At 41.1% G+C, this 26,396-nt stretch overlaps 1 protein-coding gene across 1 annotated transcript in view; it reads left to right on the top strand.

Moving 5' to 3' along the window:
* c5 (complement component 5) overlaps positions 1 to 26,396 on the top strand; it is a 103,609-nt gene that overhangs the window by 31,604 nt on the left and 45,609 nt on the right. The window contains exons 12-18 of the mRNA XM_063073453.1: positions 1,328 to 1,516; positions 14,059 to 14,268; positions 15,693 to 15,842; positions 16,805 to 16,934; positions 18,359 to 18,427; positions 19,998 to 20,195; positions 22,878 to 22,968. Coding sequence (XP_062929523.1) covers positions 1,328 to 1,516; positions 14,059 to 14,268; positions 15,693 to 15,842; positions 16,805 to 16,934; positions 18,359 to 18,427; positions 19,998 to 20,195; positions 22,878 to 22,968 — 1,037 coding nt within the window. The remainder of the gene's footprint in view (positions 1 to 1,327; positions 1,517 to 14,058; positions 14,269 to 15,692; positions 15,843 to 16,804; positions 16,935 to 18,358; positions 18,428 to 19,997; positions 20,196 to 22,877; positions 22,969 to 26,396) is intronic.

Below are 26,396 nucleotides of genomic sequence, written 5' to 3'. Positions count from 1 at the left end.
TGAAGGCAATAAAAGGAGACCCTTTTCTGTGTCCCATCCATACAATGGAAGGAAAAGCACTTTCTTGGCTTGTTTTGATCTAATTTTCTCATTCAGTTGACCTGGTAACAAACTAGCAGTTGTTAAATTACTTAGTTAGCAATTAGAATGATGAATCATTGATTCAGGGACATGAGTTTGAATCCCATGAGTGTCAGTAGTAATAAACCATGGAACTTTTAATTTTTAATCAGAATCCCAGGTGTTTAATTAATGTCCTTCAGAGAAGAAACTGTGTCATTCTAAAGTGGTGTGGTTCATATGTGACACCAGATTCATAAATATGGTTGGCTCATAACTCTTTCTTCAGTACAGAAACAGTAATATGGACAGTACATACTACAATGCACAAATGGATTTAAAAATGTATTTTTCCAGTAGAAGCCTGGGCAAATATGCCCAGATGTGCAAAAATACACTTGGCCTCCATTTTATTACATACCTGCTGTGCATATTAAAGTAGCCACTGAGTGTATGTTTGTGGTCTTCTGCTGATGTGCCCATCTTCTTCAAGGTTCGATGTATTATGCTTTCAGAGATACTCTTCTGCACACCCCTGTTGTAATGTCACCTTCCTGTCAGCTTGAACCAGTCTGGCCATTCTCCTCTGACCTCTCCCATTAACAAGGCATTTTTGCCTACAGAACTCATGCTCACTGGATGTTTTTTGTTTCTTGCACAATTTTCTGTAAACTCTAGAGACTGTTGTGCATAAAAATCCCAGGAGATCAGCAGTTTCTGAGATACTTAAACCAACCTGTCTAGCACCAACAATTATTCACTTAATTACATTTCTTCCCCATTATGATATTTAGCCTGAACAACAACTGAACCTCCTGTCCAAGTCTGCGTGCTTTTATGCAATGAGTTTCTGCCACATGATTGGCTAATTAGATATTTGCATTAACGAGCAGGTGTACAGGTGTACCTAATAAAGTGGCCATTAAATGTAAATGTGTAACTAAATTTAGAATGATATTATTACTTACTGTATATGTTCAAGAGAGCAGTTAAGATTGTAAACAAAGGAATTCTAGTGCTTGTAAGACCATTTTAACAGTTTTCCGACTGTTTCTGTTAGATGCATGTCTTAAAATGAAATCTGTCCTATTTTTCAAAGTTTTCTGGTTATTATTGTCAGTGGACACAGTAGGTTTTCACCCTACAAAAAGATACTGCTGCTAGGTTTTTATGTTAATACTGTTACCAGAATTGAGTTGGAAGCTAATCATTTATCTGTGCTAAATATGTACATAATCTAAATTTATTTTACTTTTTTTTAATGTAGACTACCCTCGATACTGAAAACCCCTACTCCAAGGAATTCAGAGCAAAGGCTTATCATTCAAGATCCAAAAGCTACTTGTATATTACTTGGGTAGCCACTTTCCAAACATTCCGGGTTGGACAACACCTTAGTGTGAACCTTGTTGCAAGTAGTCCATACCTGAATAAAATAAGACATTTCCACTACCAGGTAAAAATAATTTACTATTGATATTTGGTATCTCATAGGCATTCACATGAATGCCTTTTATTTAGTAGGTATAAAAATATTTGACATTGGTTTGTAGATTTGTGATATGTTGCTGAAAATAGAATGCATGCAAGGTACAGTATTTCTGTCCACCACACTTCTGATGAAGCTCTAAAACAGGTCACAATACCATATTTGAATCAATATTCATGTAGTATAAAACTTACTGAGAGTAGTACTGTAAACAAACACAATGTCTCACATGCAACTTAGATCACAAATGGGATATGTGAAACCATCTGCTATTAATCAGGAGAAAATCAAAAAAATTGCAGCTGCTGAAAATTTAAGACAAAATGAGAAAATGGTGGGAATACTCAGCAGGTCAGTTGCATCTGTTGGAAGAGAAACAGTGAATATTTCAGGATGGAGGTTCTTTATCAGAAATGAGAAGGAGATGAAAAAAACATGTAAATCTGCTGGGAAGATAGGGAAAGAACTAATACCAGAGTGACTTGGAGTGAGACTGTGGGTGGGAAAGAGAACAAGTTTTACAGCTGGTGAAGGGTCTCGGCCCGAAATATTGACTGTTTACTCTTTTCCACAGATGCTGCCTGGGCTGCTGAGTTCCCCCAGCATTTTGTGTGTATTACTTTGATTTCCAGCATCTGCAGATTTTCTCCTGTTTGTGATTCGGCAACTATACTGCAAAGTCTATTCCAGGGATGCCTACCCTAAAGAAGTTTAAATCTTCCCCTCAACTGGAGTTCAGTAAAACTCCCTCTCACTGCTCCCCCTCTGTGATCTCTGACTCTTTGACCATGTGCTCACCCAGACCCACTATCACAGCTATCCTTCCTGGGAACATGTCTTCACTGCGGTCTTGTGCTACATGGCTTCTAGATCAGTTTTCAAGTTCCTTGATTCGTACCCGCTGAAGACCCCAGCTACTCATATTCAATAGACTGCTTCTCCCACCACGTTCTATCTGCCACGCTTTCTGTCCTAAGGAGGTACCTGGGGACACTATCCCAGTTACTTCACAACTCTGGGATTCTCTCTTCGCTACCTGCGATGGTTTTTTTTTTCAGTCCTTATGAAAGGTCTTGGCCCAAAACTTCAACTGTCCAGCCTGCTGAGTTCCTCCAGCATTTTGTGTGTATTACTTTGATTTCCAGCATCTGCAGATTTTCTTTTGTTTGTTACACCAGTTGTACTCAGTTTTTAGTAACAATGCCCTGAACGCTCTGTCTCCATTTTGAGTGGTCACACTCATCAGCCAGGGATCCCCAAGAGTACAGGGAGAATTTGCATTGTTTCAAGGAGTCTTTGAACACATTCTTGAATCTTATCTTCTGACTGCCACATTCTGTAATCTCTTCTGAAGCCTGAGCTCAGAATAGAATGCCTATTTATGGAACAACATACATCAAAGTTGCTGGTGAACGCAGCAGGCCAGGCAGCATCTATAGGAAGAGGCGCAGTCGACGTTTCAGGCCGAGACCCTTCGTCAGGACTAACTGAAGGAAGAGTGAGTAAGGGATTTGAAAGCTGGAGGGGGAGAGGGAGATGCAAAATGATAGGAGAAGACAGGAGGGGGAGGGATGGAGCTGAGAGCTGGACAGGTGATAGGCAGAAGGGGATACGAGAGGATCATGGGACAGGAGGTCCGGGAAGAAAGACGGTGGGGGGTGACCCAGAGGATGGGCAAGAGGTATATTCAGAGGGACAGAGGGAGAAAAAGGAGAGTGAGAGAAAGAATGTGTACATTAAAAAGAGTAACAGATGGGGTACGAGGGGGAGGTAGGGCCTAGCGGAAGTTAGAGAAGTCAATGTTCATGCCATCAGGTTGGAGGCTACCCAGACGGAATATAAGGTGTTGTTCCTCCAACCTGAGTGTGGCTTCATCTTTACAGTAGAGGAGGCCGTGGATAGACATGTCAGAATGGGAATGGGATGTGGAATTAAAATGTGTGGCCACTGGGAGATCCTGCTTTCTCTGGCGGACAGAGCGTAGATGTTCAGCAAAGCGGTCTCCCAGTCTGCGTCGGGTCTCACCAATATATAAAAGGCCACATCGGGAGCACCGGACGCAGTATATCACCCCAGTCGACTCACAGGTGAAGTGATGCCTCACCTGGAAGGACTGTTTGGGGCCCTGAATGGTGGTAAGGGAGGAAGTGTAAGGGCATGTGTAGCACTTGTTCTGCTTACACGGATAAGTGCCAGGAGGGAGATCAGTGGGGAGGGATGGGGGGGACGAATGGACAAGGGAGTTGTGTAGGGAGCGATCCCTGCGGAATGCAGAGAGAGGCGGGGAGGGAAAGATATGCTTAGTGGTGGGATCCCGTTGGAGGTGGCGGAAGTTACGGAGAATAATATGTTGGACCCGGAGGCTGGTGGGGTGGTAGGTGAGGACCAGGGGAACCCTATTCCTAGTGGGGTGGTGGGAGGATGGAGTGAGAGCAGATGTACGTGAAATGGGGGAGATGCGTTTAAGAGCAGAGTTGATAGTGGAGGAAGGGAAGCCCCTTTCTTTAAAAAATGAAGACATCTCCCTCGTCCTAGAATGAAAAGCCTCATCCTGAGAGCAGATGCGGCGGAGACGGAGGAATTGCGAGAAGGGGATGGCGTTTTTGCAAGAGACAGGGTGAGAAGAGGAATAGTCCAGATAGTTGTGAGAGTCAGTAGGCTTATAGTAGACATCAGTGGATAAGCTATCTCCAGAGACAGAGACAGAAAGATCTAGAAAGGGGAGGGAGGTGTCAGAAATGGACCAGGTAAACTTGAGGGCAGGGTGAAAGTTGGAGGCAAAGTTAATAAAGTCAACGAGTTCTGCATGCGTGCAGGAAGCAGCGCCAATGCAGTCGTCGATGTAGCGAAGGAAAAGTGGGGGACAGATACCAGAATAGGCACGGAACATAGATTGTTCCACAAACCCAACAAAAAGGCAGGCATAGCTAGGACCCATACGGGTGCCCATAGCTACACCTTTAGTTTGGAGGAAATGGGAGGAGCAAAAGGAGAAATTATTAAGAGTAAGGACTAATTCTGCTAGACGGAGCAGAGTGGTGGTAGAGGGGAACTGATTAGGTCTGGAATCCAAAAAGAAGCGTAGAGCTTTGAGACCTTCCTGATGGGGGATGGAAGTATATAGGGACTGGACATCCAAGGTGAAAATAAAGCGGTGGGGGCCAGGGAACTTAAAATCATCGAAAAGTTTAAGAGCGTGAGAAGTGTCACGAACATAGGTCGGAAGGGATTGAACAAGGGGTGATAAAACAGTGTCGAGGTATGCAGAAACGAGTTCGGTGGGGCAGGAGCAAGCTGAGACAATAGGTCGGCCAGGACAGGCAGGTTTGTGGATCTTGGGTAGGAGGTAGAAACGGGAAGTGCGGGGTGTGGGAACTATAAGGTTGGTAGCAGTGGATGGGAGATCCCCTGAGCGGATAAAGTCGTTGATAGTGTGGGAGACAATGGCCTGGTGCTCCTTAGTGGGGTCACGATCGAGGGGTAAATAAGAGGAGGTATCCGCGAGTTGTCGCTGTGCCTCGGCAAGGTAGAGGTCAGTACGCCAGACTACAACAGCACCCCCCTTATCAGCGGGTTTAATAATAATGTTAGGATTAGTGTGGAGGGAGTGGAGAGCAGAGCGTTCCGAAGGAGTGAGGTTGGAATGGGGACAAGGTGCGGTGAAGTCGAGACGGTTGATGTCCCGTCGGCAGTTGGCAATAAAGAGATCCAGAGCAGGCTGTGAGACCGCTTTGCTGAACATCTACGCTCTGTCCGCCAGAGAAAGCAGGATCTCCCAGTGGCCACACATTTTAATTCCACATCCCATTCCCATTCTGACATGTCTATCCACGGCCTCCTCTACTGTAAAGATGAAGCCACACTCAGGTTGGAGGAACAACACCTTATATTCCGTCTGGGTAGCCTCCAACCTGATGGCATGAACATTGACTTCTCTAACTTCCGCTAGGCCCTACCTCCCCCTCGTACCCCATCTGTTACTCTTTTTAATGCACACATTCTTTCTCTCACTCTCCTTTTTCTCCCTCTGTCCCTCTGAATATACCTCTTGCCCATCCTCTGGGTCACCCCCCCCCGTCTTTCTTCCCGGACCTCCTGTCCCATGATCCTCTCGTATCCCCTTCTGCCTATCACCTGTCCAGCTCTCGGCTCCATCCCTCCCCCTCCTGTCTTCTCCTATCATTTTGCATCTCCCCCTCCCCCTCCAGCTTTCAAATTCCTTACTCACTCTTCCTTCAGTTAGTCCTGACGAAGGGTCTCGGCCTGAAACGTCGACTGCGCCTCTTCCTATAGATGCTGCCTGGCCTGCTGCGTTCACCAGCAACTTTGATGTATGTTGCTTGAATTTCCAGCATCTGCAGAATTCCTGTTGTTTGCGTTTAAATTCACTACTGCGAAGCCTCTTCCGGTGATGCCTACACCGAAGAAGTTTAGATCCTCTCTTCGACGGGAGTTCAGTGAAACCATCTCTCACTGCTCCCCATCTGTGATTTCTTCGGCTCTTCAACTTTTCGACCAGACTTTGACTCAAACTCGCTATCACTGCCATGTATCCTTTCTTGGAAAGTGCCTCCGTCGCCAACTTACTCCAGTTGGCTTTAGGATTCGTTTCCAAGCCTCTCAATTTGGACCTTCTGAGGATCCCAGGTACTCACATTTCATTGACTCTGCCTCTCGCCGCTTCTCCCGTCAAGCTCTGAAGGCGACGCTCTCCGCCATGAGGAGGTACTTGGTGTCCCTATCCCAGACCCTTCCACACCTTCGGGACACTTTCTTCGCCGTCTGTAATGGTCCTACCCGCTATTTCATCCTCCGTCGGATCCACGCCTGCAATCGCCGTTTCTTTGACTTTGTCATGTTAGGCAAAGATCGCAAGATCTTACATCTACGGACTGCAGAGCCTGCCGGCCCCGACGCTAGCAGGCATGAACTTTCGGTTGCGGCCCTTGCCGTTGGTCTCGGCAGCTCCAACACCTCAGGACATATTCAAAACCCGGACTCCAGCAACGACCATGGAGACATTCAAAGCGATCGCGCAACCACCAACTGCGACTCCAGCCTTGAACTCCAGGCCGGGTCTTTATGTGCTGCTGTTGTGACTCCCGTCTCCCCTTCCCCCACCACCACTCCGCAGCCCCGTCTTCCTCAGATCCCACCGTCAACTCCTGGGCCCTCAGAGGTTCCATCTTCCTCTCACCCCAACCCTCCCCTCTCCACTGACACCCCCAGCCTCCCCCTTCCCCCCTCTGATCCCAGCTCCCATCCGTGCCGGGTCTTTACCATCCCCTCCGACCTTCAACTGTCGGAGGCAGAGCGCTCTGTCCTCAGTAAGGGCCTCACGTTTGTCCCCCTTCGCCCACACCTCAGCGAGTTCCGTGTTCGCCATGATGCGGAACTTTTCTTCCACCGTCTCCGTCTCCGAGCCTACTTCTTCGGCAAGGACTCTTCCACCCCCACCGATGACCCCTTCTCCCGTCTTCAACCCTCCTCTTCTTCATGGACACCCCGCTCTGGTCTTCTGCCTGCTCTGGATCTCTTTATTGCCAACTGCCGACGGGACATCAACCGTCTCGACTTCACCGCACCTTGTCCCCATTCCAACCTCACTCCTTCGGAACGCTCTGCTCTCCACTCCCTCCGCACTAATCCTAACCTTATTATTAAACCCGCTGATAAGGGGGGTGCTGTTGTAGTCTGGCGTACTGACCTCTACCTTGCCAAGGCACAGCGACAACTCGCGGATACCTCCTCTTATTTACCCCTCGATCGTGACCCCACTAAGGAGCACCAGGCCATTGTCTCCCACACTATCAACGACTTTATCCGCTCAGGGGATCTCCCATCCACTGCTACCAACCTTATAGTTCCCACACCCCGCACTTCCCGTTTCTACCTCCTACCCAAGATCCACAAACCTGCCTGTCCTGGCCGACCTATTGTCTCAGCTTGCTCCTGCCCCACCGAACTCGTTTCTGCATACCTCGACACTGTTTTATCACCCCTTGTTCAATCCCTTCCGACCTATGTTCGTGACACTTCTCACGCTCTTAAACTTTTCGATGATTTTAAGTTCCCTGGCCCCCACCGCTTTATTTTCACCTTGGATGTCCAGTCCCTATATACTTCCATCCCCCATCAGGAAGGTCTCAAAGCTCTACGCTTCTTTTTGGATTCCAGACCTAATCAGTTCCCCTCTACCACCACTCTGCTCCGTCTAGCAGAATTAGTCCTTACTCTTAATAATTTCTCCTTTTGCTCCTCCCATTTCCTCCAAACTAAAGGTGTAGCTATGGGCACCCGTATGGGTCCTAGCTATGCCTGCCTTTTTGTTGGGTTTGTGGAACAATCTATGTTCCGTGCCTATTCTGGTATCTGTCCCCCACTTTTCCTTCGCTACATCGACGACTGCATTGGCGCTGCTTCCTGCACGCATGCAGAACTCGTTGACTTTATTAACTTTGCCTCCAACTTTCACCCTGCCCTCAAGTTTACCTGGTCCATTTCTGACACCTCCCTCCCCTTTCTAGATCTTTCTGTCTCTGTCTCTGGAGATAGCTTATCCACTGATGTCTACTATAAGCCTACTGACTCTCACAACTATCTGGACTATTCCTCTTCTCACCCTGTCTCTTGCAAAAACGCCATCCCCTTCTCGCAATTCCTCCGTCTCCGCCGCATCTGCTCTCAGGATGAGGCTTTTCATTCTAGGACGAGGGAGATGTCTTCATTTTTTAAAGAAAGGGGCTTCCCTTCCTCCACTATCAACTCTGCTCTTAAACGCATCTCCCCCATTTCACATACATCTGCTCTCACTCCATCCTCCCACCACCCCACTAGGAATAGGGTTCCCCTGGTCCTCACCTACCACCCCACCAGCCTCCGGGTCCAACATATTATTCTCCGTAACTTCCGCCACCTCCAACGGGATCCCACCACTAAGCATATCTTTCCCTCCCCGCCTCTCTCTGCATTCCGCAGGGATCGCTCCCTACACAACTCCCTTGTCCATTCGTCCCCCCCATCCCACCCCACTGATCTCCCTCCTGGCACTTATCCGTGTAAGCGGAACAAGTGCTACACATGCCCTTACACTTCCTCCCTTACCACCATTCAGGGCCCCAAACAGTCCTTCCAGGTGAGGCATCACTTCACCTGTGAGTCGACTGGGGTGATATACTGCGTCCGGTGCTCCCGATGTGGCCTTTTATATATTGGTGAGACCCGACGCAGACTGGGAGACAGCTTTGCTGAACATCTACGCTCTGTCCGCCAGAGAAAGCAGGATCTCCCAGTGGCCACACATTTTAATTCCACATCCCATTCCCATTCTGACATGTCTAACCACGGCCTCCTCTACTGTAAAGATGAAGCCACACTCAGGTTGGAGGAACAACACCTTATATTCCGTCTGGGTAGCCTCCAACCTGATGGCATGAACATTGACTTCTCTAACTTCCGCTAGGCCCTACCTCCCCCTCGTACCCCATCTGTTACTCTTTTTAATGCACACATTCTTTCTCTCACTCTCCTTTTTCTCCCTCTGTCCCTCTGAATATACCTCTTGCCCATCCTCTGGGTCCCCCCCCACTTGTCTTTCTTCCCGGACCTCCTGTCCCATGATCCTCTCGTATCCCCTTCTGCCTATCACCTGTCCAGCTCTCGGCTCCATCCCTCCCCCTCCTGTCTTCTCCTATCATTTTGCATCTCCCCCTCCCCCTCCAGCTTTCAAATCCCTTACTCACTCTTCCTTCAGTTAGTCCTGACGAAGGGTCTCGGCCTGAAACGTCGACTGCGCCTCTTCCTATAGATGCTGCCTGGCCTGCTGCGTTCACCAGCAACTTTGATGTATGTTGCTTGAATTTCCAGCATCTGCAGAATTCCTGTTGTTTGCCTATTTATGGAGTCTGGTATCAAGAATGCAAAAATGTGGTCTACCTAACAGAACTGATTAAGCAAAAACAAAGGTCTCATTGATGAGGGATTTGGCCTGGGTGAGGACATTGACATTGATTCACTTATCCTTCCAGTAAGTTTGGAGGGTTTTGCAGTGACAGCAGAGGTGGTGTCACTCCAGTACCTCGACCAACTGGCTGCAAGTAGTCCAGGTCTCTGAAGCATGAAGGAGGGCAAAGATCATTACTGCCTCATAAGCCATACATTGTGCTAGGTCTGAAGTCTAGTTCTTCAAACATATTTTTCTTCAATTGACCATGCTCGCAAATTGAAAGTGATCAGTTTCATTATTGATACCTGAGAATTGACTCCCAAGATATAGACAGTAGTTTTCAAGGGTCTTGTCATGAATCTTTGTTGTTGAAGGCCAGTGTTGTACAATGGAGACAAGTTTGGTGGAAGTCAATTGTCTTGTGGACTTTGAATGTAAAGCCTATCCCCTCAAAAACTTTAGTGAGCATGTTCAGTGAGCTTGGAGATCAGCCTCGGAATGCATACAAACCATTGACTGCAAACTGGGGCTTGCCCACTGAGGCTCAGCTGACTTTGATTTTGGAGGACAGCTTTCGGAGGTTGATCAATTTTCCATTATTTCTATTGATTAACTTTGCTTTTGTGGAAAGATTGTTAGAGATCAGCATTGTGGTGAAAAATTCTGGAAATAAGAAAGAGTTTAAAAATCTCTTGTCAGAACTGGGAAAGTGGAAAAAAAATAGTTTGTTCTAACTTGCTATGAATGTGGGGGAGTGATGGATAAGACAAAGGGAATATCCCATCGGAATATCATATAGCTGTCATCTGTTCAAGGGGCTAATGAGAAACAGTTAGAAATTGAGAATACAAAAAATGCAGCAAAGGCAGGCCTGATTGCAGCTAAGAAGGTTGTAGTTCAGCGTTGGAAACCTCCCCATGATATTTCAAATACTCATTGGCTTCGGAGCTTTTTGGACATTTCTTACCTGGAACTTTCATCAGCAAGAGTAAATGATGCACGACCAAACACAACCTTAATGTGGACAAATTTGATATCTAACTTAAAAGATCTTTTGTTAAAATAGGAATGCTTTGTCTGTGTATGCACTACTATTCAATTGGTTGGTGGAGGTGAGAGGGATGGGGGAGAGAGAGAGGGGTGGAGGGGGGATGGTGATGAAGGTTGGGGGGGTGGCTGGGTTAAACAGTCAAAATGTAATTGGCAATTGGTTGTATTGAATATAATTTGTTGGTGTTGCAATAAAAAATTAGTTAAAAAAATGCAGCAAAGAAATTGTAAAATGCAGGGCTGTAGGACATGTCCAGAAAGTCATGCTGTGCAAATGGAGGGGGAAAAAAAATGAATGGGCATCACAAATGGGTGGCTTACACCAGAATTCACTAGAGGAAAAAAATCCAAGAAAAGTTATGACACAGAAGCAGGCCATTCAGCCAGTTCTGAAATGGACAGAGAAGAAGAGTTACAAAGGTGTAAACTTCAGTGTTGAGTCTGGAAGGCTGCAAAATGGCCAGAGAGAAGATAAGATGCTAATATTGTGTGGGAGGCCATAGACAGATGCATCAGGCTAGCAAGTGAAGACTTTAGCGTTGTCCCAATGGTATGCAAGTATTCAATGAAACAGATGTCCAGTGTGCATTTGGTTTCTCCATTCTATTTAGTAATTTAAATTGGAAAAAGTATAAATAAACTGTTTCTTCACAAGGAGAGAAGTGAAAGGACAGGTAGTAAATCTCCTGGAGTTGCCTGGGGAAGTGCTTTGAGAAGGGCAATAGGTGTACATTTTTGTTCATAATTCTATAAGAAGGATGTGGTGGCTTAGAAAGAATGCAGGGGAATTTCACCAGGATATTGACTGAACTACTGGTCTTTTGTTATGGAGGGAGATTGGGGTAGGCTGTGCTTGTTTTATTTACAATAGAAGTTGAGGGATGACCATTTAGAGGTATATAAAATTATAAGAGTCATAGATAGGTTGATAGTCGGAATATTTTTCCATAATGTGGATATCAAAAACAAGAGAGTATAGGTTTAAAGTGAGAGGAATAAGTTTTAAGGGGAATCTGAGGGGAAGTTATTCATTTGGATATAGGAATTGTATCTGATGCTACCTGCTCTTAAAGCTTTGTTTTTTTTTCAGTAGGGAAGTGGGAATTCTGACATTTTGTTGGGAAAGAGTGGCAAGGCTAGACCAAATAGGCTTCTGTGGAGTGGAGTCAAGGATAGAGTCTTGGCTGAATAAGTCTTAAGTCTTAAAAAATGTTCCTTCAAGAAGGCAATGACTGTCTCATGGTTCTTGATAAGTCAATCTGAGGAAACTCAAAATATCTGCATTATACAAAGTATAAAAGTACAAAGTAAATTTATTATTAAAGTACATATTTGTCACCATACACTAACCTGACATTCATTTTCTTATCAGCTACATTCAACTAAAAATAAAAAATTCTGCACAGGGGCAAAGTATTCAGTGTCATGAAAAATTATCCTAAACAATATTTTGTTTGTGGGCATTCACAGTAAATGTGAAGAAACATAATAAAATCAATGAAAAATTACACACAAACAAAGATGGACGCGCAACCAAAGTGCATAAGAAGACAAGCTGCAATTACAAAATAAATCATTATAAAAGTAAATAAGTAAGAGATAAATAAGATTGAGAACATAAGTCGCAGAGTCTTATAAAGTGAGTCCATAGAAAGTGGAATAGTTCAGTGTTAAGGTGAGTGAAGTTACTCATGCCTGTTCAGGAGCCTGATGGTTGATTGTACCTGGTGATTTGGGACCTAAGGCTCCTATACGTTCTTCCCAATGACAGCAGCAAGAAGAGAGCATGGCCTGGATGATGGGGGTCCATGATGATGAATATTGCTTTCTTGTGGCAGTGCTCCTTGTAGATGTGCCCAATGGTGGGGAAGGCTTTTCCATTCATGGGCATTAGTGTTTCCGTACCAGGCCATGATGCAACCAAAGTTCAAAGTGCATTTATTATCAAAATATGTATACTATATACAACGTTGAGAGTCGTCTCCTGACAGGCAGCACAAAACAAAGAAACCTAACAGAACCCATTTAAAAAAAAGTCTGTCAAACACCCAATGTGGAAAAAAAGAACAAATCGTGAAAACAATAAAAAATAAGCAAATAACATTCAGAACTGAACTTTACAAAAGTGAGTTCACAGCTGGTCCAGGAGCCCATTAGTTGCAGGTCACAGCCTCAGTTCAGCACAGAGATGAGCTGACTCAATTCTGCCTCACCTCGGTCCTGCTGCTTCAAATTGACTCCAAGTCCGCTTCAGCAATGACCAAATATTGGCTCATCCTTGCTCTCAGGCACATCCTGCACCTTCGAGACTTCAGTTTACCCAGCAAAAATGCCAGGTTATACAGGCGGTTCAAAAGCTCAATTCCAAATGGGAAGTTGCAGATTACTGATAGCAGTGATCTTTTCCAGAAAATGTATGATTAGTAGAATAGTTAGTAGTTTTGTTTACTGCCAGTAAAGCATCACTGTGTCTTACCAGCACCATCTTAAATTGGAAGTCAGCATGCTCTTCACTGTGTATCTACAGAAGTTTGTCAGAGTATTAGATGACAAGTCAAATCTGTTATTCTGTGCCAAGACAGCTAACTGATGACTGCCAGATCAATTAATGGCAAATTCATTTTATTATTTCCATTAACATAACCTCAAAATGTATGTCAAAAGAACACCTGCTGCAAGATCAGTATTGAAGTTATCAAGGACCTCATAAAGATAGCTGTTTTCAAGCAGTGCCTTGTATATAATTTGATAACTCCTGTTCAATAGGAATCTCAGTGTCCACAGCTTATGGGTTATCCTGAAGTCTATTGTAATTGACACCAGTAAAGAGATTTATGGCTTCTTTACCAAGAAGAATCAGAACTGACTGAAGAGTATAGCAGGCGATTGAAGAATTAATTAACCATACACTTAAGTTGTCTGTGGACTGGAACCTCCACTATTCTTCATAGGAAAAGACACAGTTCTATAGATGCCTGAAGGCAGAGATCCAATGGAAAACCAGTGACTAGATGGTGGATGGGAAGAACACAGATGGACTGAGGAGACGAGTTTAGCATGACATATGTGGGTTCCTCAATGCAATTATGGCTACAGCCCAATACCCAAGCACATTCTACACTGAGATCTAAATGTATACATGTGATGAATAGTACAGAATGAAATTACAGAAGTAGATATTGAAGATGATTCCTTCGTAACCAAGTATTTTCTACTTTTTGGGCAAGACCTAGTTTTGATGTGAAAAGTAGTTCCACTATGACAACACAATGTATTCTCAATACTGCCATCTACATTCAACTAAAAATAAAAATGCTGCACAGAGGCATTATATTCAGTATCAGAACAAGTATCCCAGACAATATTTTGCTTGCATCAAATTTTGACTTAATTTTATTTTGTAAATTGAATTATTGTTGTGTTCTCTCAAAAGATTCCAGTATCTCTGCACAGTAATTGTATTTTCATTTATTTTGTATCAGATTCTTTACCGTGAATTTTTGTCTTAATCTAGGTGGTATCAAAAGGAAAAATAATTTCATTTGGGACAAAGTTACGTTCAGCTGGCACCCAGATTTTCAATCTGAATATTCCTATCATTGCAGAAATGATCCCTTCTGCACGCTTGATTGCATATTATATTGTAACTGGAGAAAATGCTGCTGAACTGGTTGTTGATTCTATATGGTTTGAGGTAGAAGAGAATTGTGTAAACAATCAACAGGTATGTTCTGATGGAGTTTCTAGTACAAATAGAATATATGTCATTTAAATCATGATTATTTTAGTAGTACTTAATTGAAGACTGCACAAAAATTTATGAGTGGTAAGTTCTTCTTAATGCAATTGTCTAACTTTTATTTATTTATCAATCAATTGATTGGGATACAGTGCGGGCTAGGCCCTTACAGCTCTTCGAGCCAAGCTGCCCAGTAATCCCCCAATTTAATCCTAGCCTAATCATAGGACAATTTACAATGACCAATTAACCTACCAACTGGTACATCTTTGCACTGTGGGAGGAAACCAGAGTACTCAAAGGGAACTCACACAGTCACAGGGAGAACTCCTTACAGGCAGCAACTGAACTGAACCCGGGTGCCTGTACTGTAAAGCATTGTGCTAACCACTACACTATGCTGTCTTCCTTCTGAACTTGAATGGCCTTTTCTTAAACTCTGTTTCTTGAGATAGAATCATCCTTTTGGGAATTTTTATAGTTACCAGCTATTCTTTATTAAGTCTAAGTTTGTTTCATAATATAGGTGACTTCCATGTTATGGTGTTTGGGATAATGTAAATTTGTTTTTATAGATTCACAAATTACTACCTAAAAATTCGCTCTCACAGAACTTATCTGAAGAAAAGTAAATAAATAAACACAATTTTATTTTCAATGTGCATTTTTAACATATGCACAGATGATGCATATCTGTGCTTATGTCAAGAAATGCAACCCCCCTTCCCCCATCCATTATGCAGGGGTTGCCTGTAGACTTTTTTTTGTATTTTTTGAAGTTCAAGGTAAATTCATTATCAAAGTACATACTGTCTGTTGAATGTCACCATATTAGAGATTCATTTTCTTGTGGACATTCACAGTAAATGCAAAGAAACACAATAAAAAAAACTATACGCTGACAAAGGCAGACAAGCAAAAGACAATATGCAAAAGACAATAAATTGTGCAAATACCAAAAGAAAAACAGAATAATAATAATAATAGAAAAGTAAGTATTAAATAATACTGAAAACAAGAATTGTAGAGTCCTTGAAAGTGAGTCCCGATGTTGTGTAATCAGCTCATTGTTGGGGCGAATGAAGTTATCCACTCTGGTTCATGAGCCTGATGGTTAGGAGGTAATAACTGTTCCTGAACCTGGTGGCATTGGACCTAAAGCTCCTGTATCTCCTTCCTAATGGCAACAGCAATAAGAGAGCATGGCCTGGATCGTGAGAGTCCTTGATGATGAATGCTGCTCTCCTGTGACAGTCCTCCTTGTAAATGTGCTCAATGTGGGGAAGGCTTTAAGATGTATTTTTGTTAAACATAATTAATATTATACATGTATTACTGATATAAAAGAAAGTTCTTACAATACGAGATTTTTAGCAGAAATTTTGAATACTTTCCTTTTATATTTACAGATTCAGTTAGACGCTGATTCTGATCTATATGAGCCTGGAAATCCAATGACTTTAAGAATCAGTGCTGATCCTAATTCACTTGTTGCATTATCTTCCATTGACACCGCTGTGTATACAGTCAGAAGCGGAAGCAAAGTATCAATCAAAAAAGTTAAGTGGATTTTATATTTGATTAAGTAACATAAACAACTCTGATTTAGATGTTTTGAAAATCAGTTAACTACTTGAATAGATGGATTCCTTATGAGGCCAGGGTTAATGAATAAAATTATTTGGTGACATTGCTAAAGAAACAACATATAAATAATGCAATACCGACCAGAGGAATGATATCTCATATTCCGATTGAGTAGTCTACAGTCTAATGGTATGAACACTGAACTTTCCAATTTCAGGAAACCCTTAGCTCCAGTCTTCCCTTCTCTCTCTCCTTCCAATCCACCTGTAGTCCTTTCATCTTTATTCCTTTTACCATTTCTTCTTACCAGCTGCCATCACCCACATACATTTACCTCCATCCTGCTACTACCCACACATTTTACCCATTGTATCCCCTCCCCCATATGGTTTCATAAGGTGAGGTGCTGCAGGACTGAAGGATAGCTTATGTTGTTCCATTGTTTAATAAGGGTTCTAAGAATAAACCAGGAAATTATAGGCTGGAGAACCTGAAGTCAATCGTGGATAAATTATTGGAAGGTATTTTAAGGGAGAGTTGCTTGGTTAGCAATAGTCAACATGGCTTTGTGTGTGACAGATCATGTTTAACTAAAGTTGTTTGAGCAAGTTATCAAGAAGGTTGATGAAGGAAAGGCAGGTACAATTACAACATTTAAGAGGCATTTGGATAGGTATACGGAGGGGAGGGTCTTGGACGGTAATGGACCAAACACCAGCAACTAGCAGGGATGATCTTGTGGTCATCGTGGACCAGTTGGACCGAAGGGCCTGTTTCCATGCTGTATTACTCTATGATTCGATGACAATGAAATTTACAGAGGGTTGAATGTGGGAAGCCAATCATTAATTGACAGCCCTGTTGTATCTGCATCTCTGTACAATAGAAGAAAAGTAATATTCACATTTAATAAGTTTTGTCATTCTTTGCACAGGTGCTACTTGATGCTGAGCAGCATGATCTTGGATGTGGCGCTGGAGGGGGAGCGAACAATGCAGATGTGTTCAGGAAAGCAGGATTGATGTTTTTAACCAATGCCAATGCTAAAACTTTGCCAGTTACAGGTAACTAAACAAGGAATAATGTATAAATAAAAATGCAAGCACAATATGTACAAGCATTCTCGGAGGTGTGTGGTCTAGGTATCAATATTCAATGATATAAGACAGAGATATGTCTAGGTATAAAACAAGAACAATGCACTACAATATGTAAATGTAACACATACTAAATGCTGGAGGAACTCAGTAGGCCAGGCAGCAGCTATAGCAAAGAGTCCTGATGAAGGATCTCGGCCTGAAACATTGACTGTTTACTTTCTTCCACAGATGCTGCCTGACCTGCTGATTTCTTCCAGCATTTTGTGTGTGTTGTTTTCAATTTCCAGAATCTGCAGAATCTCTTGTGCTTATGAAATGTTTACACTTACATATTGTAAAATTACTATACATAGTCCTTGAAAATCACTGAATTGTTCCTAGATCTTATATGCATATGGTGCACTTTGCACAGATACAACTACACAAGTGTGGTCTTATCTAATAGCAGTTACAAAGCAAAATACATTAATATTTGCATGGGCATCTGATGGTGTGGGGAACTTGTACACTATCAGTTCTTAATAATAAATATCCTTTCACATTTTTTTTAAAGTCTGAGGTTGTGGAGTCCAGAGCTTGGAACAATCCTCTAAACAGATTGGAACAGGTTTCTTTAAAGTCCTTGTGGCACAAAAAGATGAAAGGATTCTGTGTAAAATGTTTCAAAGTGTGTAAGGTCTGATTTATTTGCTCATAGTGCATTAGGCATTGGAAGCAAGAAAATTTTGCACCTTGGAGATCATGGCTGAAAAGTGCATTGGACCATTGCTTACTGAGCTTTTCCCAGTGCAGAACTTCCTGAGTCTGTAATTGTTATAGGTTCTGAAATTGTTCCTTATAATTGTTGGCAGTAGGATTCACATACCTGGTAGAAGTCAAGGCTAACATTCAGAGACACTTAAATGATATTATAAAACAGAAAAATAAATTATAAAATGCTGTTAATTTAAAAATAGATAAAATCTTAAATATATTTAGAAATGTTACACTGAAGTAAAATACTTCAAAGAATATATTTAATTTCTCCGGGATTGCCTCCTGCACTAGCCTAAAATTACTGTTAAATTGAATATGGATATCAATCCTACACTGGATATAACAGCAAGAATAGATTGTACTACTGAACTCATGTGGAGTCAGTCCCACAACAGAGTGCAATAGCAGAGCAGCACATTCTGTCAGTCAGTAAGTTTCTTATTATTTCTAGATTCACCAGTGTAATTGTCAGAAGTTTCAATGGCTGAAGTCAAAGTTGAGAATGTTGAGTATTACTAATGACATTCATTATTCATATTCTTCCTAATGATCTGACATGTTGGTTTACTTGGTATAATTTTATTTGCTAAATAAATGTTTTGGTACTGAAGTTCTGTTTTTAATTTTTACAGAAGCAAAATGTGATGCTATATTGCGAACAAAGCGAAATCTGATACTGGGGAGTGAAATACAAAAGAAAAGTAAGGTTCTTGTAAAAGGATAAATTAAAACAAACTTTACTTCAGTGATTAAAAATAATTGTCTCTTTCTTTTAGTAAATCTAAATTTTAATTGCCTTCTCTAATGAAGCTACTGATTCATGTTGATATTTAAAAGAATATGCATTGGCAGTCTTCCAAAACCCCACCTCAGCATTAAAATGATATCTGCTTCCACAATAAGGGAAAAAGCTACATGATCAATTACAACCTTGTAGCCCTCATCCCTACCCCAGTTTTTCAGAGGCTGCTCCTATCTATGCAGGCATGGCAGGACCTAATTCTGACTAAGTTCCTCTCCCTCCTCCCATTCCCACTTGACTTACAATTAGTTCCCAAGTTCTTCCTTTTGAGGGGAGCAACAGAACATAAATACATAAACATCTCCCTTTAGGAGGAAACATTTTCCAATTTCATCTCAAGACTTGCCTTTTGTCCTCTTGACTGACCCCTTAAGTAGTTCAACTGTATTGTTCCTATTATAGCATCATCTGTGATAAACACATTCTTAAAAGATCCTACTAATCTGCATGTTTCACTGCCTTAATGGTCAGTGCAGAGGACAGATGAGAATTTTTACCATAGTTTATAATTGAAGACTATTTAAAAGAATAGGATGTCAATGGATAAATCCAGTGGGCAGTTTTATCTGCCTGTCCACTTTCTAATTAAGGGTAGGGTTAAAATAATATTTGTTTTGGAGATTTAGAAAACATTATGAATGTATTTGGAAAAGTTTACTCCAGCAGTTCCAGGTCAAACATCTTCATTCCTTATTCCCGCATCCACATTTTCTCATCCACTATAAACTAAAAGCCTCTTCCTTCTTTTAGTCCATAAGACATAGGAGCGGAATTAAGCCGCTCAGTCCACTAAGTTCGTTTTGCCATTCCATCTTGGCTGATGTATTTTCCCTCACAACACCAGTCTCCTCCCTTCTCCCAGTAACCTTTGACATCTTTACTAATCAAGAACCTATCAACCTCCACTTTAAATATACCCAGCGACTTGGCCTTCACAGCATCCGTGGCAATGAATTCCACAGATGCACCTTCCTCTGGCTAAAGAAACTCCTCCTCAACTCTGTTCTAAAGTGATGTCCCTGTATTCTGAGGCTGTGCCCTCTGGTCCTAGACTCCCTAGCTATAAGAAATGTCCTCTCCACGTACTCTCTATCTAGGCCTTTTAATATTCAGTAGGTTTGAATAAGATTCCCTATCATTCTTCTAAACTCCAGCAAGTACAGGCCCAGAGCCATCAAACACTCCTCATATGTTAACCCTTTCATTCCTGCATTTGTTTCATTTCTTTTGCTAGCTCAGCAGTAACAGAGCCTTGTATACATGTGTGTAAGATTAACATTGGCCTTATATGCAAACAGGATCTTCCCAGTGGGAGAATCTCATATAAAATTGGACTGGGTTTCTGTACATTGCCACTTTAATCCTCTTTTGCTGGAATGCGAGATTTAAGTTGGTTAGCTTTATGTGAATTATTTTAGAAATGATGTGATCATGTCAATAATATTTCAATCATACTTTTATATTTCCAGTTGCCAGCTTTACTAATGCCATTGAACAGAAGTGCTGCATAGATGGAATGAGGGACTACCCTCTAAAGCAGTCTTGCACTGTAAGAGCAAGTAGAATCAAGTTACCTGAACCATGCAGACATATATTCTTAGAATGCTGCAATTATGCAGAGGAGCTGAAGTCAAAGTCTTTAGATACTTTGACATTAGGAAGAATGGGTAAGTCTTGGAACCATAAAGATTGTTTTCCCTGCACACCTAGTTAAATTAAGAGATAAGTCACAGATCCTAGTGGTAGGAAATACTTTCTTCAAGATTTTCAAGGTTTATTTAGAAACCAGCAAATAAATAACACGCAGAAAGCAATGCAATGCATTTACAACTGCTGCCAAGGGCTATTTTTGATAAATGATGGGTGTCAACTAGTAATGTCCCTGTCCTGATTAGACAAAGCTTTTACATTGATTGACTGAAAACCTATTGATATCTGTAAACTCTTCCCCATCAAAACAAATTCTCTGCAGTAAAACTTAGATAATCTACTGATTATTAAGAAATCCTGCCAGTTCAAGATCTGTTTCCCAGGTTCCCTTAAACTCACAGGTGCCCCTTTTAACTCGTGCCTCATTTCTTGTGATTCCTTCAAATGTCACAGGAGCCCCATTTCCAATACTTCTTTAAACTTGCTGCAAACACTGGAAATTTTATTATAGTACTGCACAAACTTACATATAAAAAAAGAATTTAAAATGTATTTAAATGGAAAGCATTCAGTAATCTGGAAATATGTCTATCTGGAACCACAAAAGACCTTAATGTTACAGGTTAATACAGTTATATTGTCTTAACTGTATCTACTTATTTGAGGACAATAACTAAAGAAATGTATCCATCACTCTGAACCAGACACCAATAATTTGATTGCTATTCCAGAAGCCTCACACAGCATTTTAGGGCATGTATTCACAGCAAGTTTTTTCATCTTTGCCACTACTATCAAGAGAAAAAACAAGGCACTTTGAAATGCCTCTCTATTTCAAAGTTCAAAGCAAATTTATTATCAAAGTATGTATATATTACCATATACAACCCTGACGTTCATTTTCAGGGAGAAACACAATAGAATCAGTGAAAGACCACACCGAACAGGACGGACAAACAACCAAAGTGCAAATATAAATTAAAATAATAATAATAATAATAATAAATAAGCAATAAACATCGATAACATGAGATTACAAGCCCTTGAAAGTGAGTCCATACATTGTGGAAACAGATCAGTGATGGGGTGAATGAAGTTCAGTGAAGGTGTCCCCTCTGGTTTAAGGCCGGATGGTTGAGGGGTAATAACTGTTTCTGTATCTGGTGGTGTGGGTCCTGAGGCTCCTGTACATACAAGGCAGCAGTAAGAAGAGAACATAGTTTAAATAGTGGGTCCTTGATGATGGATGCTGCTTTCCTGCAACAGCAATCAATGGTGGGGTGGGCTTTACCTATATGGACAGGGCCACCTCCACTACATATTGTAGGATTCAAGGGCATTTGCATTTCCATACCAGGACGTGATGCAAACAGTCAGTATACTCTCCACCATACATCTGTACAAGTTTGTCAAAGTTTTAGATGTCATGCAAAATTTGTAAGCTTCTAAGAAATTTGAGGCACTGCCATGCTTTCTTCTTAAAGGCACTTGCATGCTGGACCCAGGACAGATCCTCTGAAATTATAACAATGAAGAATTTCAAGTTACTGACCCTCTTCACCTCCATGGTCCTCCAGTTTCCTCTTCCTGAAGTCAATAGTCAGTTCCTTGGTCTTATTGACATTGAATGAGAGTTTGTTGTTGTGGCACCACTCAGCCAGATTTTCAGTCTCCTATATGCTGATTTATCACCACCTTTGATACGGCTACATCAGTAGTATCATTAGCAAACTAATTGGAACTGTGCTTAGCTTCACAGTCATGAGTATAAAGCTAAGTGAGTAGAGCAAGTGCTAAACACACAATCTCATGGTACACCTGTGCTGATGAAGATTGTGGAGACAAAGTTGTTGCCAATCCAAACTGACTGGGGTCTGCAAGTGAGGAAATGAAGGCTCCAGTTGCATTAAGAGGTATTGGAAAGATGCAAGAAAGTGATGGTGAGTTGGAGGTATGCTGTGGTTGAAGACATGAAGATAGATAATATTTCAGAAAGTTGAAAGAAAATGCCATTAGGCAGAGAGGCAATGACTGATTTTTTTTTGTCTTCAGTGAAAGTAGGGAGATCAGGATTAAGAAATAACCATGAATCTAGAGAAGAAAATGAATGTGTAGACTGGGATAAATAGCTATATAGGATGGACTGTAGTTGCAGTCAATGATAAGGATAAGCATGGACATGGGTAAGGATAGTGTGGGAGTGAAAGTTTAAAAACAGAATATTTCTCTGTCATAGGTGTGTATTTATGTTGTAGTGTTCTTTTTTAGTGGAACATAAGACTAGAAAAAGGTACCTTATCTTGTTGAGACATTTTAGGTATCTTGTCAAATATGGTAGATCTGTCCTTTGGTTCCATTTTATTGTTCTTGTTGAATGTATTGTGTTACTATAACACAAAATAAAAATCAATCTTAGCTTTAAAATTGTTAACTGACTGAACACACACAGGCTTTTGAAGGTGCAATTTCCAAGTGTCCTGTGCTTGTTGTGTGCAAAAAAAGCTTCCTATTTCATCTTTAAATGAGTGAAGTCCATTTGTTATATATGGAACCATGTTAGTATTCCTTACTCGATTAAATTGTTTTTATTTGATTGTATGTGGGGCTTAGACATCTGAAGAATAATGCTGGTCAGACTTCCAAAATGTAAGTTCTATCTGTTACTCACATTTTCATTACTTGTTTTAATCACAAACCAGAACTGAACAATGCATTTGAATTGGAGGCACCAAAGATCCGTAGTTATTTTCCAGAAAGTTGGCTATGGGAGGTCCATGAAATTTCAGAAAGGTAATTTCTGCAGTACACTTTCTTAATGATATGGTACCACACAAATTATAAATGTTCTGCTGATGCAAAAACTTATGACATATTTTACATAGACATTACACCAAACATAAATTTAATATCTTCTCTCAAGACAGGGTGTTTTCAGGTTAGAGCGATTTTTTAAAAAAGCTTTATTTGAAGAAGGAAATCTAAAATTATACTGAATTTTAAATTGTTATGTATCTTTAATTTATCTTGCCTGTCTTTCTTTATAAAATGTGTTTCTCTTCATTGATGCTCCACCATATGGTTTTCTATTTTCAATCTTTTATCTTATAGCTTCTACATTCCCTTTTTGACTTCTCTTTCCTTCAACAACTTGTATATCTTTGATCAGGTAACTTTCTGATCTTACATCTGTAGTCAGGAAGATGCTTGAAGCTGTCATTAAGGAAGAAATAGTGAAACATTTAGAAAGGAGGGGTTCTATTAGACAGATGCAGCACAGATTCAGAAAGGGCAGGTCCTGTTTGACAAACTTACTGGAGTTCTTTGAGGACATAATGGGTGCAGTGGATAGAGGGGAACAGGTGGATTTTATATACTTGGATTTCCAGAAGGCGTTCGATAAGGTGCCACACAAGAGTCTTATAAATAAGATACAGATTCACGGAGTTGGAGAAAGTGTATTGGGATGGTTAGTGGATTGGTTATCCAATAGAAGGCAAAGAGTTGGTATAAATGGGTGTTTCTCCAGTTGGCAGTCAGTGGTGAGTGGGGTGCTGCAGGGGTCAGTGCTGGGCCCGCAGCTGTTTACCATTTACATTGATGATTTAGAAGAGGGGACTGAGTGTAGCATAGCAAAATTTGCTGATGACACGAAACTGAGTGGAAAAGCAAATTGTACAGAGGATGTGGAGAGTATGCAGAGGGATATAGATAGGTTAAGTGAGTGGGCCAAGGTCTGGCAGATGGAATACAATGTTGGTAAATACAAGTTCATCCACTTTGGAAGGAATAATAGAAGAGCAAATTATTATTTAAATGGTGAAAGATTGCAACATGCTGTTGTGCAGAGGGACTTGGGAGTGCTTGTTCATGAATCGCAAAAAAGTTGGCTTGCAGGTACAACAGGTTATTAAGAAGGCAGACGGAATGTTGGCCTCTATTGCTAGAGGGATTGAATTCAGGAGCAGGGAGATCATGCTGCAACTATACAGAGTACTGGCGAGGCCATACCTAGAGTACTGTGTGCAGTTCTGGTCTCCATATTTGAGGAAGGATATGCTGGCTTTGCAGTGCAGAGGCAGTGCAGAGGAGGTTCACCAGGTTGATTCCAGAGATGAAGGGGTTAACCTATGAGGAGAGATTGAGTCGCCTGGGACTATACTCTCTGGAATTCAGAAGAATGAGAAGGGATCTTATAGAAACATACAAAATTTTGAAAGGAATAGATAAGATAGAAGTAGGAAAGTTGTTTCCATTGGTAGGTGAGACTAGAACTGGAGGACATTGCCTCAAGATTCAGGGGAGAAGATTTAAGACAGAGATGAGGAGAAACTGTTTTTCCCAGAGAGTGGTGAATCTGTGGAATTCTCTGCCCAGGGAAGCAGTTGAGGCTTCTTCACTAGATAAGATACAGTTAGATAGATTTTTACATAGTAGGGGAATTAAGGGTTATGGGGAAAAGGCAGGTAGATGGAGCTGAGTTTACGGACATATCAGCCATGATCTTATTGAATGGCAGGGCAGGCTCGATGGGTTGGATGGCCTACTCCTGCTCCTATTTCTTATGTTCTTGTGTTCTCTAATGTACTCTTTCACCTTGTTTCTTGCTGCCTAATGAACAGGAAACGACTGACAGGTTGCAAGAGACCACAGTTGTTCACTGATAAATGTGAAGAGAAATATGAAAAAAACAAAGCTTTTTTGTCTAGTGTGCATTATGGTGCCATCGTTTTATTTCTGTCACAATACATCTGAGAACAAATATCAAGCTCAGTCAGAAAATAGCCTTTGTTTTCAATATAACATTGAAAGGAAATGTACATGCTAAAATTTAAATGAAAAATTTACCGCACAGGCAACAGAGACCTTAGTTCTATAGCACAACCTAGAAAATTGTCCATTTCTGAGAATAGGTAAGTGGAAAGATAAACCTATTCTATTCATATAGAAACATTCTATATAAAAACTGATGTACTGGAAAAATATTCAGCAGGTCAAGAAGCATCTATGGAAAGAAGATCAGTTAATCTTTCAGATTTGAAACAGGTGGTACCTATCCTGCTAAATATTTCCAGTATTTTCTGTTTTTATTTCATATTTTCAACATTTACATTTTAAAAAAATTTTACAATAATTCTGTATGCCTTGTTTGAAATAAACTCCAGCAACACATACAAAATGCTGACCTGAAATACCGAGTGTACTGTTTTCCTAGATGCTGCCTGGCCTGCTGAGCTCCTCCAGCATTTTGTGTGTGTTGCTCTGATTTCCAGCATCTGCAGATTTTCTCTTGTTTGTGATTGAAATAAACTCTCTTAATTTTGACACACAAATTGCCTTTATTGTAGAAGAACTTTTTCAATTCGATAGTTCATCTCTACCCAAGATGATGTGATCAATGCATAACATCAAGTACATTACATTAATACTACATGATCAATAGACTTGTCCACTTCATGTCACAATTAAGACTATTTCATTCAATACAGGATAACTATACAAATTATCTGCAGCCAAATTCCTAAAAACCTAGCAGATCGGATTTTTGACAGGGTGGAATGTAGACAATAATATTATAGAAGTTCAAATAGTGTTTTTTAAATATAACTTGTACATCATATTCCAAAATATAAAGGTTGATATGCTGTAGGTGTGTAATTTTAATTTTTAAAGGGCATCTGTTTAATTTATTTATTGCATTTGTTTACATCAGTGAAAATTTCTTCAAGAGTTACTTTTCTCATGAACTTTTCTGATGTTTTAATGTCTATTTGAAATCTAAATGATATCATTAAATTATATTTATTCAATCATCCTTTCACAATATAAAGACAATATATATGATGCAGCTTTTATGGTTGAAAAATGCAATTACAGGGAATGACACACATTACTCTGTTTGAGTGGTGGAATCAAATTTCCAATTAATTCTTAGGCTGTCTAACATTTTATTACATATTTGAAATTTGAAAAATAAAATATATATGGTACTGTGCAAAAGTCACAGATATATAGCTGGACTGCCCAAGACTTTTGCACAGTACTTACTGTATTTGTCAATGTGAACCAGACGCGAGTTTGTAAATCTGACAGGAGGAAAGGGTGTTGGGAATGGCAAGGGTGGGGTGTGGGACTAGTGGCAGAGGAGGAGTGCTGGAGGAGGGGAAGGCGCTGGTGTAGACACACCCGGCCCTGAGACACCAGGCAAGGTCATTTGATTC

The sequence above is a fragment of the Mobula hypostoma genome, chromosome 21 (assembly GCF_963921235.1).
Source record: "Mobula hypostoma chromosome 21, sMobHyp1.1, whole genome shotgun sequence".
Taxonomy (NCBI): Eukaryota; Metazoa; Chordata; class Chondrichthyes; order Myliobatiformes; family Myliobatidae; genus Mobula; species Mobula hypostoma.
Note: the sequence above shows the minus strand (reverse complement) of the source record. Positions and strands in the feature narration are given on the sequence as shown.